The sequence below is a fragment of the Protopterus annectens genome, chromosome 4.part1 (genome assembly GCF_019279795.1).
Source record: "Protopterus annectens isolate FY-2018-M chromosome 4.part1, PAN1.0, whole genome shotgun sequence".
Taxonomy (NCBI): Eukaryota; Metazoa; Chordata; order Ceratodontiformes; family Protopteridae; genus Protopterus; species Protopterus annectens.
In genome coordinates, this window is record NC_056734.1 from 843,113,928 (window position 1) to 843,128,158 (window position 14,231).

At 37.7% G+C, this 14,231-nt stretch overlaps 1 protein-coding gene across 1 annotated transcript in view; it reads right to left on the bottom strand.

The window, feature by feature from the left end:
• Positions 1–812: 812 nt before the first annotated feature.
• LOC122801323 (carboxypeptidase B-like) overlaps positions 813–14,231 on the bottom strand; it is a 60,176-nt gene continuing 46,757 nt past the window's right edge. Inside the window, exons 10-12 of the mRNA XM_044070865.1 lie at positions 9,887–10,089; positions 8,731–8,815; positions 813–1,040 (exon numbers count right to left, since the gene is read on the bottom strand). Of these exons, the coding sequence (XP_043926800.1) occupies positions 853–1,040; positions 8,731–8,815; positions 9,887–10,089 (476 nt within the window). The 3' untranslated portion in view covers positions 813–852. The remainder of the gene's footprint in view (positions 1,041–8,730; positions 8,816–9,886; positions 10,090–14,231) is intronic.

Below are 14,231 nucleotides of genomic sequence, written 5' to 3' on the forward strand. Positions count from 1 at the left end.
ACTGATTTGTCTAATACAACCTTTAATGTGCCTGTGAGTGTTTTTCAATGACTTGGCTTCTAGAAAACAGTTTACCGTTTTCTGCATTTGTTGTCCTCATATGTGTAGTGCTATAACTGAAGTATATGAATTTCTCCTTACCTGTTCATTTATTGGCTGATCACACCATTCCTTTTTTGATCTCAGGGCATTGAGCTCCAGACTACCCTGTGAACTGTTTGGTCTGACTACTAGAGTGAAGTTTCCAATGCACGTCAGTAAAGTGGGGTTTCTCTGTAGGTAGAAGAACCTCACAGTATGTTAGTGTGGACAAGAGATACTCATCCAGCCTATGCTTTTGGAGATAATTTCATTTTGTAATGCTGCCTCATGGCTTACCCAGTGGCACGTGTTGCATGGCGCATAGTGCATATACCTGCTTCCACACGTGATTCATATGCCTAATTACACTGCCTGTGTGAGCTGATAATGGAAGTCCTATTTATTTCCATGCAACAGCCAGAGCTGGCAATTGTCTGCACCAGCCAAATGTTCTTGTGCAGGAACTATCAACACTTCCTCTGAGTAAGAAATGTTGTCCTTCTGCTACTCACTCCTTCCCCCAACCACCCCCAATTACCAAGACTGCTAAAGTCTCCATTACTGAAGAAGGAGGCCCTGACTTTGCACCATTGCACCAATATTACTTGTTTGTTTTGTTTTGATGGATGCTGACATGTTAACCAAATGCTGGGTCAAATGTAGAATTCACATAGAAAGTAATTACCATATTTGCTTGAAGATTAACAAAAAACACAGGAAACCATTTCACATAGGAATCAAGCTTGCTTTTTAATGTGTTCAGCTTAAATTTTAGTATGGGTGATCCACAACATATTCAGCAATGTATTTCACTGCCAACATTGTTTCTTCACAGGTTGGCCTGATCTGAGACTCTGGTAGAAGGAAGCCATATCTGCCTGTGTCACGGAGTTCAAAGGTAAATGCATACCTGACACCTGCGTCATAAGCCCAGTCATCTGAGCCACCAGCTGCAGGATCTTAAAAAAAAAAATAAAACAGTATTAACAGGGGAATGAAATATGCAGTTATAAATGCAACTATTGACTGGTTACAGAGTAATCCCAAGCATATTATAGCTGAAGAACATATGCATGCGCAGTTATTCAACATATCCAGATGTTAGTAGAATCAAGACTAGGAAAATATGAAGACATTGCTTCTTGAATTTCCAAAATGCTTGCACTGTGCAAAAATTTGAGCAGAGTACTGAAGTATCTCAGACATTTAATCTTTTATATAAAGAATAAAGCAAAGTAAATTTCACTGGAAGCAGACCAGTCTAGAGGGAAAGAATCAGTTTACCAAAATGCTATCCCTCAAATCATTCTTTTCTGAAGAAACACTGCTGTTCATGAAAGCAGCAGGTGATGGCATATGAATCTTCCACTCATGCCAAATGACTATACAGTTGCACTCCTATGCCAAATGACCACACAGTTGCTAAGGTTTGCTTTTTTAAATACCATGCTGTAAAATTCCTAGCACTAGGCAAACTAATGCCCACCTGTGTCCTCGTATTTCTGTGTTGCATATAAAATTTAATGATTAAGCCCCTCCATTTCTAACTCCTACACGGCTTTGTACAGATCATGGTCCAAACGGATAAATTATTGAACTATTGTCTACCCTGCGCCTGTCCCAGTCACACACACAGTTTCATGTGAGCAGAAGTATAGTTTCATTTACTTAAAACAGTTTTAACTTACACCTATGCATTTGTCCCTGCTGGGCAACTTTTTTACTTCCCCTACCTGTGCTGAAAACTCATTTTTATAGGTACTGTATAGTAGACTGGAATCTGAAATAACTGTTTGTCAAGGGAGCCTATATACTTCCATAATGCCTTGCTCTACAGAGTTCATGCTAGTTTATTCTATTTGTTCATAATTATGGGGAAAATCCAGAAAAAAAGTCTTACATAACAGGCGTCAAAATAAAAAAATACTGAAAATTACAAGGAAAGAGGAACTTTTAAATGGTTATATGTCCAGTAGTTCAAGAAATAATTGAAGCATTATTAATGTTCTGCATTTGGGCCATACCTCTCAACTGCACAGATTTTTGCAGAATGTCCAGATTTTTGGCTCATATTTTTGGCCTGTTCCTCTTTTTTTCCTGGCAAATCACTGGAATGATCTCAGGATTTAAGTCAGTAAATAATGACATACATTTGAGTTTTAGACATCAGATCCTTCAGAAAATGTATATTAAAACAAATCCTGTTACACTAGCAACTTTGTAAGTTTATAAGAGCAATATTTAAAATATGTCCCTATTTGTACCCCCATTTTATAGGTTCATAGGTAGGTACTAGGCTATCAGCCCTAGGGCCTATACAAGCCTAGCCAAAAATAAATAAACAGCCCTTGTAGGTCTTAAACCCAGGACCTTGTACACTATAATCATAACAGTTAACCACTATACCATGACAGCTTTTGTCAAGCTTTTTCCATTGTGACAAATGAACTGTCAGGGATGGTCCTTCTTTATCAGAAATGGATATGGAAAAAACAATAGGCAAGGTCTACAACCCCCACCACTGAAGCTTGAAATTTTACAGCTTAAAGGAACACTCCACCCTAGAACTAAACAATATGTTTTTTTTCAGTCTATCTGCTTAACTTCAGATAAGGAGAAGCCTTTTTCTATTGTTGAGCATCTTGCTTTGAATCATATGTTTGTATTTATTCTTATAAGTGAAGCTGTTTGGGCTGTACTGGGGAAATTCATTGGTCTGTACATAAGAATATGGGACTATAATAATGGTAAGAGTTGTGTGGCATTGCAGCATTACTGAATGCATAAGCCGTGTAATTTTGTAAGGTGAGAAAGATGACCAAATTTAATGTAAAGTAGTGACAGTGTATTGACCTTAGTTTACTGTAGACAATAAAACTGTATATTTATATAATGCATTACCATCCACCTTCCTGAAAACTTTGGAAGTATACTCTGTGAGACCAGTATTCTGCAACCAACCCCCCCCTCCCCCACAGTGGAAAAAAGCATTTAAACTGTAGACACTTAAACAAATACTAATATAGTACATCATCATCCATATTTCTAAAAACGTGCCAATAAACTTGATGAGACCAGTCATCTACAGCCAGAACCCCCCCCCAGCGGAAAATAACATTTAAAGTATGATTAATGTTCAACTCATAATCACAAGCTACTGATATACTCTCTATTTAATGTATCTGGCTACCTTACAGTGTGCACACTACTAGAGGGCTCCAGCCCCTTTCACTAAAACTAAAACAATATTTTTCTTCCACTCCATAGTTTCTTAGGTAAGAATAGAATATCCTGCAAATAAACATTAGGGAATATGTGTTGCGTAAGCACCCTATTTCAAACAGTAAAACAATACACTAGTATTACAGTCCCTATATAAACAAACTATAAAACAGTAAACCTGTTTCTGTGAATATACTGCCTAACATAGCACTGTCTGCTGCTATTTTCTTTACATCAGAAACATTGGCACAAAATACGCTTTGCTTGTGGTATATTAATCACTGTAATATTGCCTTAATAAGCTTACCTTACTTCTAAATGCAGCTCCACTGATTGTTTCTCTTCAGAATACTATACTGTGTATGTGGACCCCATTCTAGTTCACCCTTGCTTCACTCCGATTCCACTATGCTCCCCTACTCTACCCCCAATTCCCCCTCAACCCCACTGCACTAATATTTATACTTCCCAACCCACTCCCACCTCTCACAATTAACCAGTAACAGCCTCTAGCAACACCTCCCCCATCCTCTTTCACTATTAAGACCTCTACCCTGTCTAATACTCTTGCGACCTTCAATAATGCAACCTAACCACCCCAAACATGCAGTACACAATAACCTAGCAATCTTACATTGCAACAAACACTACTCCCACAATCATGAAGTATATGACATACCTTACATTCCTTTCTAGAGCAAAACTTTCTTTTCAATCACCATAACACTACTCGCCCTTCTCACACACATCACAATCTTACAATCACACTTACATCCATCCAGTTTCTATTCCACAAATCCACACCACAACAGTTCTCTAACACATCACATTTTCACCCAAATCTCGTGAACTATATCCACACTGACTACTAAACACATGCACCTTAAAACACTTACAGTTCAGTAAGTCATCATTCTCCACCTACCTACATACACGTAAAAAGGATATATTTTTCTACACGTCTGTATGCTCTCTCTCTCTCTCTCTCTCTCTCTATATATATATATATATATATATATATATATATATTTATATATATATATATATATATATATATATATATATATATATATATATATATATATATATATACTGGTCCAAAGTTGGGACATCCACCCCAACCCTTGCCCAAGCAGGAATATACAGTTAGAACGGCTTCAGAATGCCATAACTCCACTCCCAAACCACAACTTGGTTCACAAACTACTTCTCTTAAACATACATTTTCAAAGCATATGCAACAAGACCCATGATCTCCACACAACCCTCTCACACTATAATCCTCACATACTTATAGGTACTAAAACCTGGCTAAAACCAGAAACAACTAGTAATTAAATAATACCCCCAGGTGTAACATAATCAGGTGAGACAGACTAATAAACAGAGAAAGTAGAGGAGCAATCATTTAAAAAAACACCCTAGGAGTAATTCAGCATCCTCAAGTTACCTCAAAATTTCAAAATGCTGAAACTGTCATGTTCCAACTCAAACGCAATAACAGTAAATTAATCAGCCTAGGACTATACAGTCTCCCTTGAAACAATCTAGCCACAGTTGTTGAATGAATCCTTCAGTGGTTATATCACAATGCAAAAAACAGACCATTATCTTAGGTAATGTAAACATTGACTGGAAACAAATAAATACCTCACCTAGCTTACACTTGATAGAATTCTCACAACTAGTAAATGTCACTACCAGGACTCACAAAACATTTAGCAAATAAATCAAAATAATTTGGATTCTTTCAAATAAGCTCCACAACATACATGCCACCAGAATCTTACCAGATAGTATCTACCCACCTACGCTGTCAGGCAGTGTGCAAACATTCAGAAGGAAGTAATATACAGACAAGTGCATAATCTGCAGAATTTCAACTCTGAATGCTTTATAACAACTCTAAAGCAATATAAATGGAACTGCCTAAAAACAACACTGCTAGGTAAAGCAGTTACTCATTTTAATCATATCTTCATATCCTTCCTAAAAAAAGCAGGTCCAACTCAGAAACAAAATAGTCAAATCCATTCCAGCACACAAAGACTACTATGCAAATACTACTGGAAAACATATACAAAAAATGAAACTCGATTAACCCTACATGATTATAGATATCTCTGAAAATCTCACAGAAATAACACATACTTAATAACAAGTAAGAATATATTACAGACCTAAAAAATACCAACCAAAATACCCCCAAACTGTTCTGGCAGTGCTTAAAGTCACTGCTCAAGCTCAGGCAACCCTCTAACCTTCAACCAACCACAACCTCTAAATAACCAACAGCTCAGTTCAACACCTACTTTGTAAATTCTATTTTATCACTAACCAAACAAAACTCCACCTCGCCGCTCACTATTTCACATCCCCCTACCAACAAAAAACTCTTTAACCTTGATAGTGTACTGACCTCAACAATAAAAAATATCTACTAAAAATGAATCCAACCATCTTGGCAGCCAACAAATTACCAGCAGAATACCTCAAATAGCAGCAGAAGCTATAGCATTCCCAATGTCCATACTTATCAGTAAATCCATAAACAAAAACAACAACCCCAACATCTGGAAATATTATACACCATACCCCTACTTAAAGGCAGAAATTATTCCAACCTAACCAACTATGATCCAGTAGCACACCCAGTTGCTCAAATACCTCACCAATCGGAACCTACTCTCTTTGACTCAAAATGGCTTTTGGCCTAATCATAGCACCACTCCTGCCATTTTAAACTTTACAAACACATTTAATCATCTCCTAAACAATGGTAACCTAGTTTCAACAGTCTTGCTAGACCTATATAGACCTATATAAAGTGATCAGTACTGTCTCCCACCAGAATCTCCTTGATGAACTAGCTTCTTTAGGCCTCAATACCCAATCAGTAATCTGGTTCCACGCTATTTATCCAGTAGGAAACAAGCTGTGGAATGGCAACAAGACTATTCTGATTTCCTCACACTCACAGTTGGTGTCCCTGATGGATCAGTTCTAGGACCCTTACTTTTCAATATCTTTAGAAATAATCTGCGTTCTGCTACTAAACAAGGTACCCTGGTACAATGTGGAGATGATGCCACTCTCATCTGCTCAGGCCAAACTCTAGCTCCCTACAAAAAAACACAAAAAAGGCCTTTCTAGTCATAGAATCTTGACTGGATAGCTCAGATTTGCCCTTAAATGCTAAAAAAACCAACAAACAAAAAAAAAAACACAGCTGATGTTTTTCACTCTGTAAAACTATTCAAACAAAATCAATATTTTCATATCCTATCATCCAACAAAACAAACAAGCAAACATAGAATGTGTCACACAGGCAAAACTTCTTGGAGTAATGCTAGATGATAATCTCAGATATGACCAACACCTACTCCTAGCCATATAAAAAAAAGCTAGGATCTCTCTACAGGGCTAGGAAATTCCTTACAAATAACTCTAGACAAAACATAGCACAAACATACTTACTACTATCCCTATTCTATGCCTCACCCATCTTTACAAATCTTAACTTAACCATCAAAAATAAAGTAGAGGCAGCCTATAACAAAATTACAAAATTTGTTCCAAATAATCCTCAACCATTGCAAAGCATTAAAAAGCCTTAACTCGCAAGAACTTAAAAAACACAATTACCATTAACTTATTCCAGTCCATAAACTAATAAACTTCCCAGAAAAAATATCTAGCTCTAAAAGGAATTTCTGAAATGAGTGAGTCAGCGGCAGCCACCATTTTCCCGGGTCTATATTAGAACACCGAACATTTGAAATATCAGGTGTTCTAATATCAACCCGTTTTCAGCGAACGCTGAAAATATCAAAGTAACAGGAAACCAAATTCTTTCCTAGGGAAAGAATTTGGTTGCCCATTTCTGTTGCTTTGGTATTTTCAGCACTCTGGTGGAAAGTTACGGGTCGGGTTCAGGTAAGTGTGCAATTGTGTGGATGTGTGGGTTAGGGTGGGTTAGGTGAGTTAGGGTTAGGGCGCGGGTCAGGTAAGTGTGCGATTGTGTGGATGTGTGGGTTAGGGTGGGTTAGGTGAGTTAGGGTTAGGGCGCGGGTGAGGTGACTGTGCGATAGTGACGGACCTTAGGGTTAGGGTGTGGGTTAAGGTAAGTGGAGAGTTGGTGGTGTTGTATAGTTTAGTGTGGGACTAGGTGTTAGAGTTTAGGTGTATGTGTGTGGATTACTGTTTGTTTGGTGTGCTTGTGTTGTGTGTATGTGTTTTGGAACAGCAAATTGTTGCCCTAGGAAAAAATTTGCAGTTCCGAATGTTCAATGTTTTTTTTTTTGATTGCTAGGGTTCGATATTAGAACACTCGACATTTTGAATGTTTGGTGTTCTAATATAGACCCTTTTTCCCATCTTCCAACTTTACCAGCTTCTCTAGCATTTGGGCTGTTAATTAATCCAAAGATGGCTGGTTTGTAATCATGGTTCTCTCTATCCTTCTGTGCCACAGAACTGACATTTAATAACTGTGTGTACCTGTGAGATAAGAAACATGGGAAACAAGCTCATTCCCTAGGTGGCTGGCATGGAGATAAAGGGTTATTTATGCCACCCACTGAATCATTACACAGTGAATTCAACATTGACTTTTGTTGTACGGGAACTGGACAGCCACTACAAATGATGGACTCCATGCTTGTGGGCACTTCAGTTGTTCATAAGCTGGTGCGTCAGCCCTGACAATGCCATGACATGTGTAGAGCTTCTGATCTTTTTGTAGTCAATTTCTCTTAATTTCAGCCTTCTATTAAAAAAGCATTCTCATAGGACTCCAAAAAACACCAGTGGCATTTTCATTAAAAATGATAGCATACATGTTTGTCTGGAAAACCCCTGGATATTAAAACACATCTATTAACAGATAAAACAAATTCCTCACTGTAAATTCTTCAGGGTTAGGATTTTGGTTCAAACTTCATTAGTAATCTGCGATCTTTTCTGATGCTTTACTTTAGCTTTTAGAAACCCCATGAATTATTGAAAGAATGAGGTTTTCAGATACCAAGCTGTTCGATTATAGAGTCACCAATTTATTCCGAGAAAAGAAAATGGGAGGAACTTGATTAGGATAAGTTTTATGAAAATGTACTTAATCAAAGGAGTCATTAAGCATGTGCTTGGGTAGACACCAATGCCTAAGAAGAAACTTTGTTACCCAATGAAAACTAGGATCCCTCCAGAGGGCTAGGAAATTCCTCACTTATAACTCCAGACAAACCATAGCACAAACATACTTACTTCTCTCCCTGTTCTATGCCTTTCCTATCTTTACAAATCATAATTTAACCATCAAAAATAAACTAGAGACACACATGTTCACACCCACATAAACACATCTTAAATAATAAAGTCAATGCATTTTCCAGGGCCAACAGTCATAGAATTTAAAATAAGATACTTACAGATTGTAGTTGCTCCAGGTCCATATGTGTAACGTGTATTATACAAACTAGTCAATCGTGCCACGGCTGCACTGGCAATACTGTTCTGTAAGAATGAAATATAGTCAAATGAGTAGAGCTGAAAACATTTAGACAAGTAATCATCATAAGGGTGCTTCTTTTAAAAGCTACCTGATTCATGATTTGTTGTGGAAATACATTTTTGTATGAACATGACCACTGTAGTTTCCTTAATTGCTGAGAAAACTAATGTAAAGTAGGTGAAAGACCAGAATTACAAGAAACAAGAAAGATAGATGATAAATTAGGTGAACAGAAATACAGACGCAAAAAACAATGGACAATAGCTATAGTGAAGGAAAACCCAAAAGCAGCAAAGTAGAGTGACTCTAAAACTGGCTGAAAGACGATTATCCTATGTACGAAACTACGTAACCTCATTTGTCAATGCATGTCATGTCACTATTGTACAGCTACAGTAAGAGTAATGCTATTCTTCTTGTATGCTTTACATGTAAAATCATTGTGTCATTGCAGCAGGGGATTAAAGGGTATGGTTTGTAAAGGATTACCTGTTTCCCATGTGTAAGGCTATTTTGCTGTACCTCACGGATTTCCACATTACAGAAACCATGTGGAAACTACAATAATCATGTACCCTGTCATACTTTATTTCTTAAATAACCTCTTTCTGAGAAATTATTAATGACTTCAGTGTAAAAAAAAGGATGTTGGAGAAGAAATGCAAAGCAAAAAAAAAAAAAAAAACAAACAAAAAAAAAAACATTAAAGGGGGTCAATACACTTAAACACAAGAACCCAGAAAGATTCTGACAGGACTGAGATAGCTGACGACAGACCAGGTGATACATTCAGAATGGTAGTAGTTTAGCAGAGCTCATGAATGAAGCAAGTCAAGCAGCGTGTGTGTGTGTGTGTGTGTGTGTGTGTGTGTGTGTGTGTGTGTGTGTGTGTGTGTGTGTGTGTGTGTGTGTGTGTGTGTGTGTGTGTGTGTGTGTGTGCTTGTGCGTGTGTGTGTGTGTGTGTGTGTGCATGTGTGTATGAGTTTGTAGTACACACATTAAGTACTAGGCTAATGAAATGACTGAGTTTTAATTAGTAAAATAAAATAGTAATATGTTGTATTAATACATACCAATTCACTGTTGTGGGCAGTAAGTCCATATTTGTAAGAATAGGGGAATAACAACAACTGAGAGTAGGAATGGACTGTCAGGTAAGCCTTAATGCTGGAAATATTTTTACGAATGAAATTGGCAAGGTTCTTAGCCTCGATCTCAGATTCTGGAGCAGATCCACAGTAGGTTTCAGAACAAGGGTTAGATGATGCTCCAACACCTGAATAAACAAATATATATAATGTTTTATTAGCAAGTGGAAGAAAAAGGATTCCATTCTTACCCAATACTAGTGGTAGCCTTAAGATCGAATGTTATAAAAAGAACAAAAATTCACCTATATAAATATAAAAAATACAATTATGTGCAATTAAAATACTTAATGTAACTAGACAAACACAATTATGTAAGTTAAAATACTTTAATAAAGAAAGATAAATAATAAAAAAAATAAGCTCTTGGTCCCTCTGTATATGAAATACCCCACTGTCTCCCTCTTTGTCAACTCTTTGCTAAATTTGTTGGCAAAACATTCTGGATTAATGGGTCAATCAAGTACAGTGGGCAACCACCTGAGGTTTTTACTTTGGTTCTTAGAGCCATTAGCATGACCTCAGTATTACAGAAGAGAATTCAGCTTGGATTGACTAAAGGAGATGGACAGGTAGTTAGGAAGAGTCTGTGTAGGACCTTACAGATACATTACTTCTTGGCTAGCAGAAAATCCCTAAAGGAATGAGATCACATATGAAGAACTTGAAAAAGCAGTTCCGTGGCAGCTGCGTTCTACTACTGCTTGAATGAGATCACATATGAAGAACTTGAAAAAGCAGTTCCGTGGCAGCTGCGTTCCACTACTGCTTGAATGAGATCACATATGAAGAACTTGAAAAAGCAGTTCCGTGGCAGCTGCGTTCTACTACTGCTCGCAGATTATTAATATTTCCATTACTGATTTGTAAAGGGTAATTATGGTAGTTGAAATCCAGAAAGAAAAAAATAAAGATAATCTCCAGGATTGTTTATAGAATTAGTTTTAAATGCATCTGATTCTATTGTCTGCTGCTGTAATTATGAAGGGGGTCTGTCAATGTTGATATTTCATTACATGACATTAGATATTTAATGTGAACTATACTGTAAACGTTAACCCTGATGCCCCCACAACGAACCACAAAAGTATGTCTTTAGTTAGGGCTCAAAGTGATGGATAAGTCGTAGTACTTGGTCCATCACAGGCTTTTTCCTAGCCCCATCAGCTGGTTACATTTCTCTGTAAATATGAATTAAGTAAATCATTTAGCATGTATGCTCTCCTATGAGCATAACCACGGTGAGTGTGTGTGTGTGTGTGTGTGTGTGTGTGTGTGTGTGTGTGTGTGTGTGTGTGTGTGTGTGTGTGTGTGTGTGTGTGTGTGTGTGTGTGTGCGTGTGTGCGTGTGTGTGTGCGTGTGTGTGTGTGTGTTGTTTTTCTAATTAGTTGGACATCACACCTCATCATGCCCATGAGATGATAAATATCCAGCATATGACTATATTTGGTGACAATCTGGTTATGAATCAAAGTCTCATCTCTAATGGTCACATTTTCAGTGACCAGGTTCCCATAGGGACTTTGTTTGCCTTCACTACCTATAAAAGCACAGACCTTATACCCTCACACCATGGGGTTAATACTTTTATTAAATCCTGTTTCAGCAAATACACACATCTGGGCTTAGAGTAACCTCTTACTGTAAATTCTGATACTCACTTTCATTACTTGAGAAGATACTATTAGCAGAGTCAAGGTTTGGTCTACTGTTTCCTGGAGATTTCCATCTCATTTACATAACACAGCCTGGACATAAGGGTATCCACTTTGTCTGGGTTAAATAAAATAACAAGCTAAGGTTTGTCTGACCCTAAACATCGGGAAATAATTATTTCAGTGATATTCTTTATTGCCTACTCCAGATACAAAGGATCTGTAAATGTATTATGACAGTAACATTGAAAACCTTGGGTGTACTGTTAAATAACCCTCACTGGGGCAGTAGGACTTTTATGAACAGCAATGTCATGGAAAGAGAGGTGTATGCAATGTCACATGTCCTTACGCAGATAAATAAATCTGCCACTTTCACTCTCCCTTGTCCTCTACTCATGAAACAAGAGTCACCCAGCTGATGGTAGTACTTCTGAGTGTTCAATTCTCCTTAAAGGGATACAGCAATCGGGTTATCAAATGACAGACTGAAAATGACAGGAAAATCTGCTCTTTTATTATGCATTAATTTTGTTTTTATGTAGGGAAATACATGCTGTGTATGTATGTGTGCTTTAATATTAATTCTTCAAGGGTTGCTGTGTCTTGCCTTATGACACCATGAATCATGGCATGATAGTCAGAGGCTGAAGGAATAGTTTCCCATTAGCTGCCTCAAGTTCAAAAAAATATTCTTTTACTACAAATGTTATCAAACAACATTTGCAGGTTCATTAACCTCTCACCGAGAAAAGAACACCATTTCATTGTTCTTCTCTAAAAAGACCAGTGGCTACCGTCTTCACTGAGAACCTTATTCCTGCTAGAGATCTTATTTTCAAAGTCCTACAACTGCATATCTTCACCCACTTCACATCCCGACTTGCCAAAAGCCCACCTGCACCTTATAACTTAAGCTCACTCTCTTAGTCTCCACAATCCGTCTCTAGTTGCCACTAACCTACCCAACCAATCACACCTTTTCCAGTATGGACCCCAAAACATGGCAAGCCATTCCCAAAATGACAACTTCCATGACCTTCATCAATTTAGAAGGGAGCAAAACTTCATCTCTTCCAGGAAGTATATTGCAAGTGCTACCATTTAGGGCAATTACATAACCTAAATGCCAGGGCCACCGCTCTTTCCTTCTCTCTCTTTGAAACTGTCTCACTTCCTCAACATGTGTCTCCCATCTTTCTTCTTCCCTCAGTGGCTATACACTCTCCCTACACCCATGCCCACCTTCCACACTTCTACTTCATTACGACTTTATCTTTAAGTGCTTAACTCCCTGCGTTCACATCGTTGCAGGCAGGAATGCAACATTATTAAATCAATCTAAAGCAGCATCTTGTTACTCCCATATAGCCTCATAGATTAGTATTAGGCTAATTGCTCTTGTTGGTCATTTTAAGCATAGGCAATTACCCCATGTGAGAATCAAACCCTACACTTTGTGTTTGTAAGGTAAATACCTTAACCATTACGTCAGCCTCTCCCAGCCTCTGTTCAGATTATGGCCATAATTCTTTCTGGATTGACTTGTATATAGCTGTAAACAACACCTAAATATGTGTTTTGTAAATTACTGTACTCCATTCTTTTTATATTGTTGTATGTTTACTTCACATTTATGTATTATTTCATTGTTTGTATGTCATGTACTCCTGTGACTCAGCCTCAAAATGGTCCATCTGGAACAATCCTCTGCCAACAAACAAACAAACTAAAAATGAAAGCTCATTGAGACTTTTTAAAAAGACAGTAACAGTGCAGTCTGAACTGTATAGCTGTTAAGATGAGATTAGTACAGGAGAAAGTGGTGTGAGTTCACAGAAGCTATTGATACAGTGGCAAAAGACAGTTTGCAGCAAGGCTAAATGTCAGATAATCTAATAGTTTTCTCACTGAGTGACTAAAGCATTATATTTTTGGGGGGAGAGCGCATACCTCTCAACTGTCCAGATTTTCGCAGAATGTCCAGATTTTTCTCTCATATTGTTGGTCTGCTTCTCATGAAATTTGTGGTTTTCTGTGGTATCACTATCCATCATTGGATAAAACACCAGATACCTTAAAAATGTAGGTATTGGGGTCACCTACAATCAAACCCCCTTTGTCCAGCTTCATAATTAGAGCAGACCTATTGCAACATATGGAATATAATAACTGCTGTTCATCACATTTTAGGTTAAAACCAAAGTGCTTGCTATGACTGTAAAAGTCCCTGGTGTCTTTTTCACATAACTTCTCAAAAATAGCAAGCACGGGATGGGGGGGGGGGGGATTAAAACAACTCTGTTTAATTACAGAATTTGAAAAAAATCATTGCTTACTATTCAGGGCATCAATAACTGTAAGTTAAGTTTATGTACAAAACATTTCAGCTCAATTAGTAGCTCTGTCATTCTAGTTTGCATCCTTGGAACAAATGTTAGCTCCCACAAAAATAAATCTACAGAGGCTGGGGTAATGGCCAGAGAGCTATAGCTGAAAACCTTGACATTTTTTTCATGTATTTCAGGATGAACCAAACTGTTGCTTAGTTCTTTTATGAACTCCCATGGCTTCTGCTCTGGAAATAATCAGATCCTCTCAGGTTCGCATGCTGA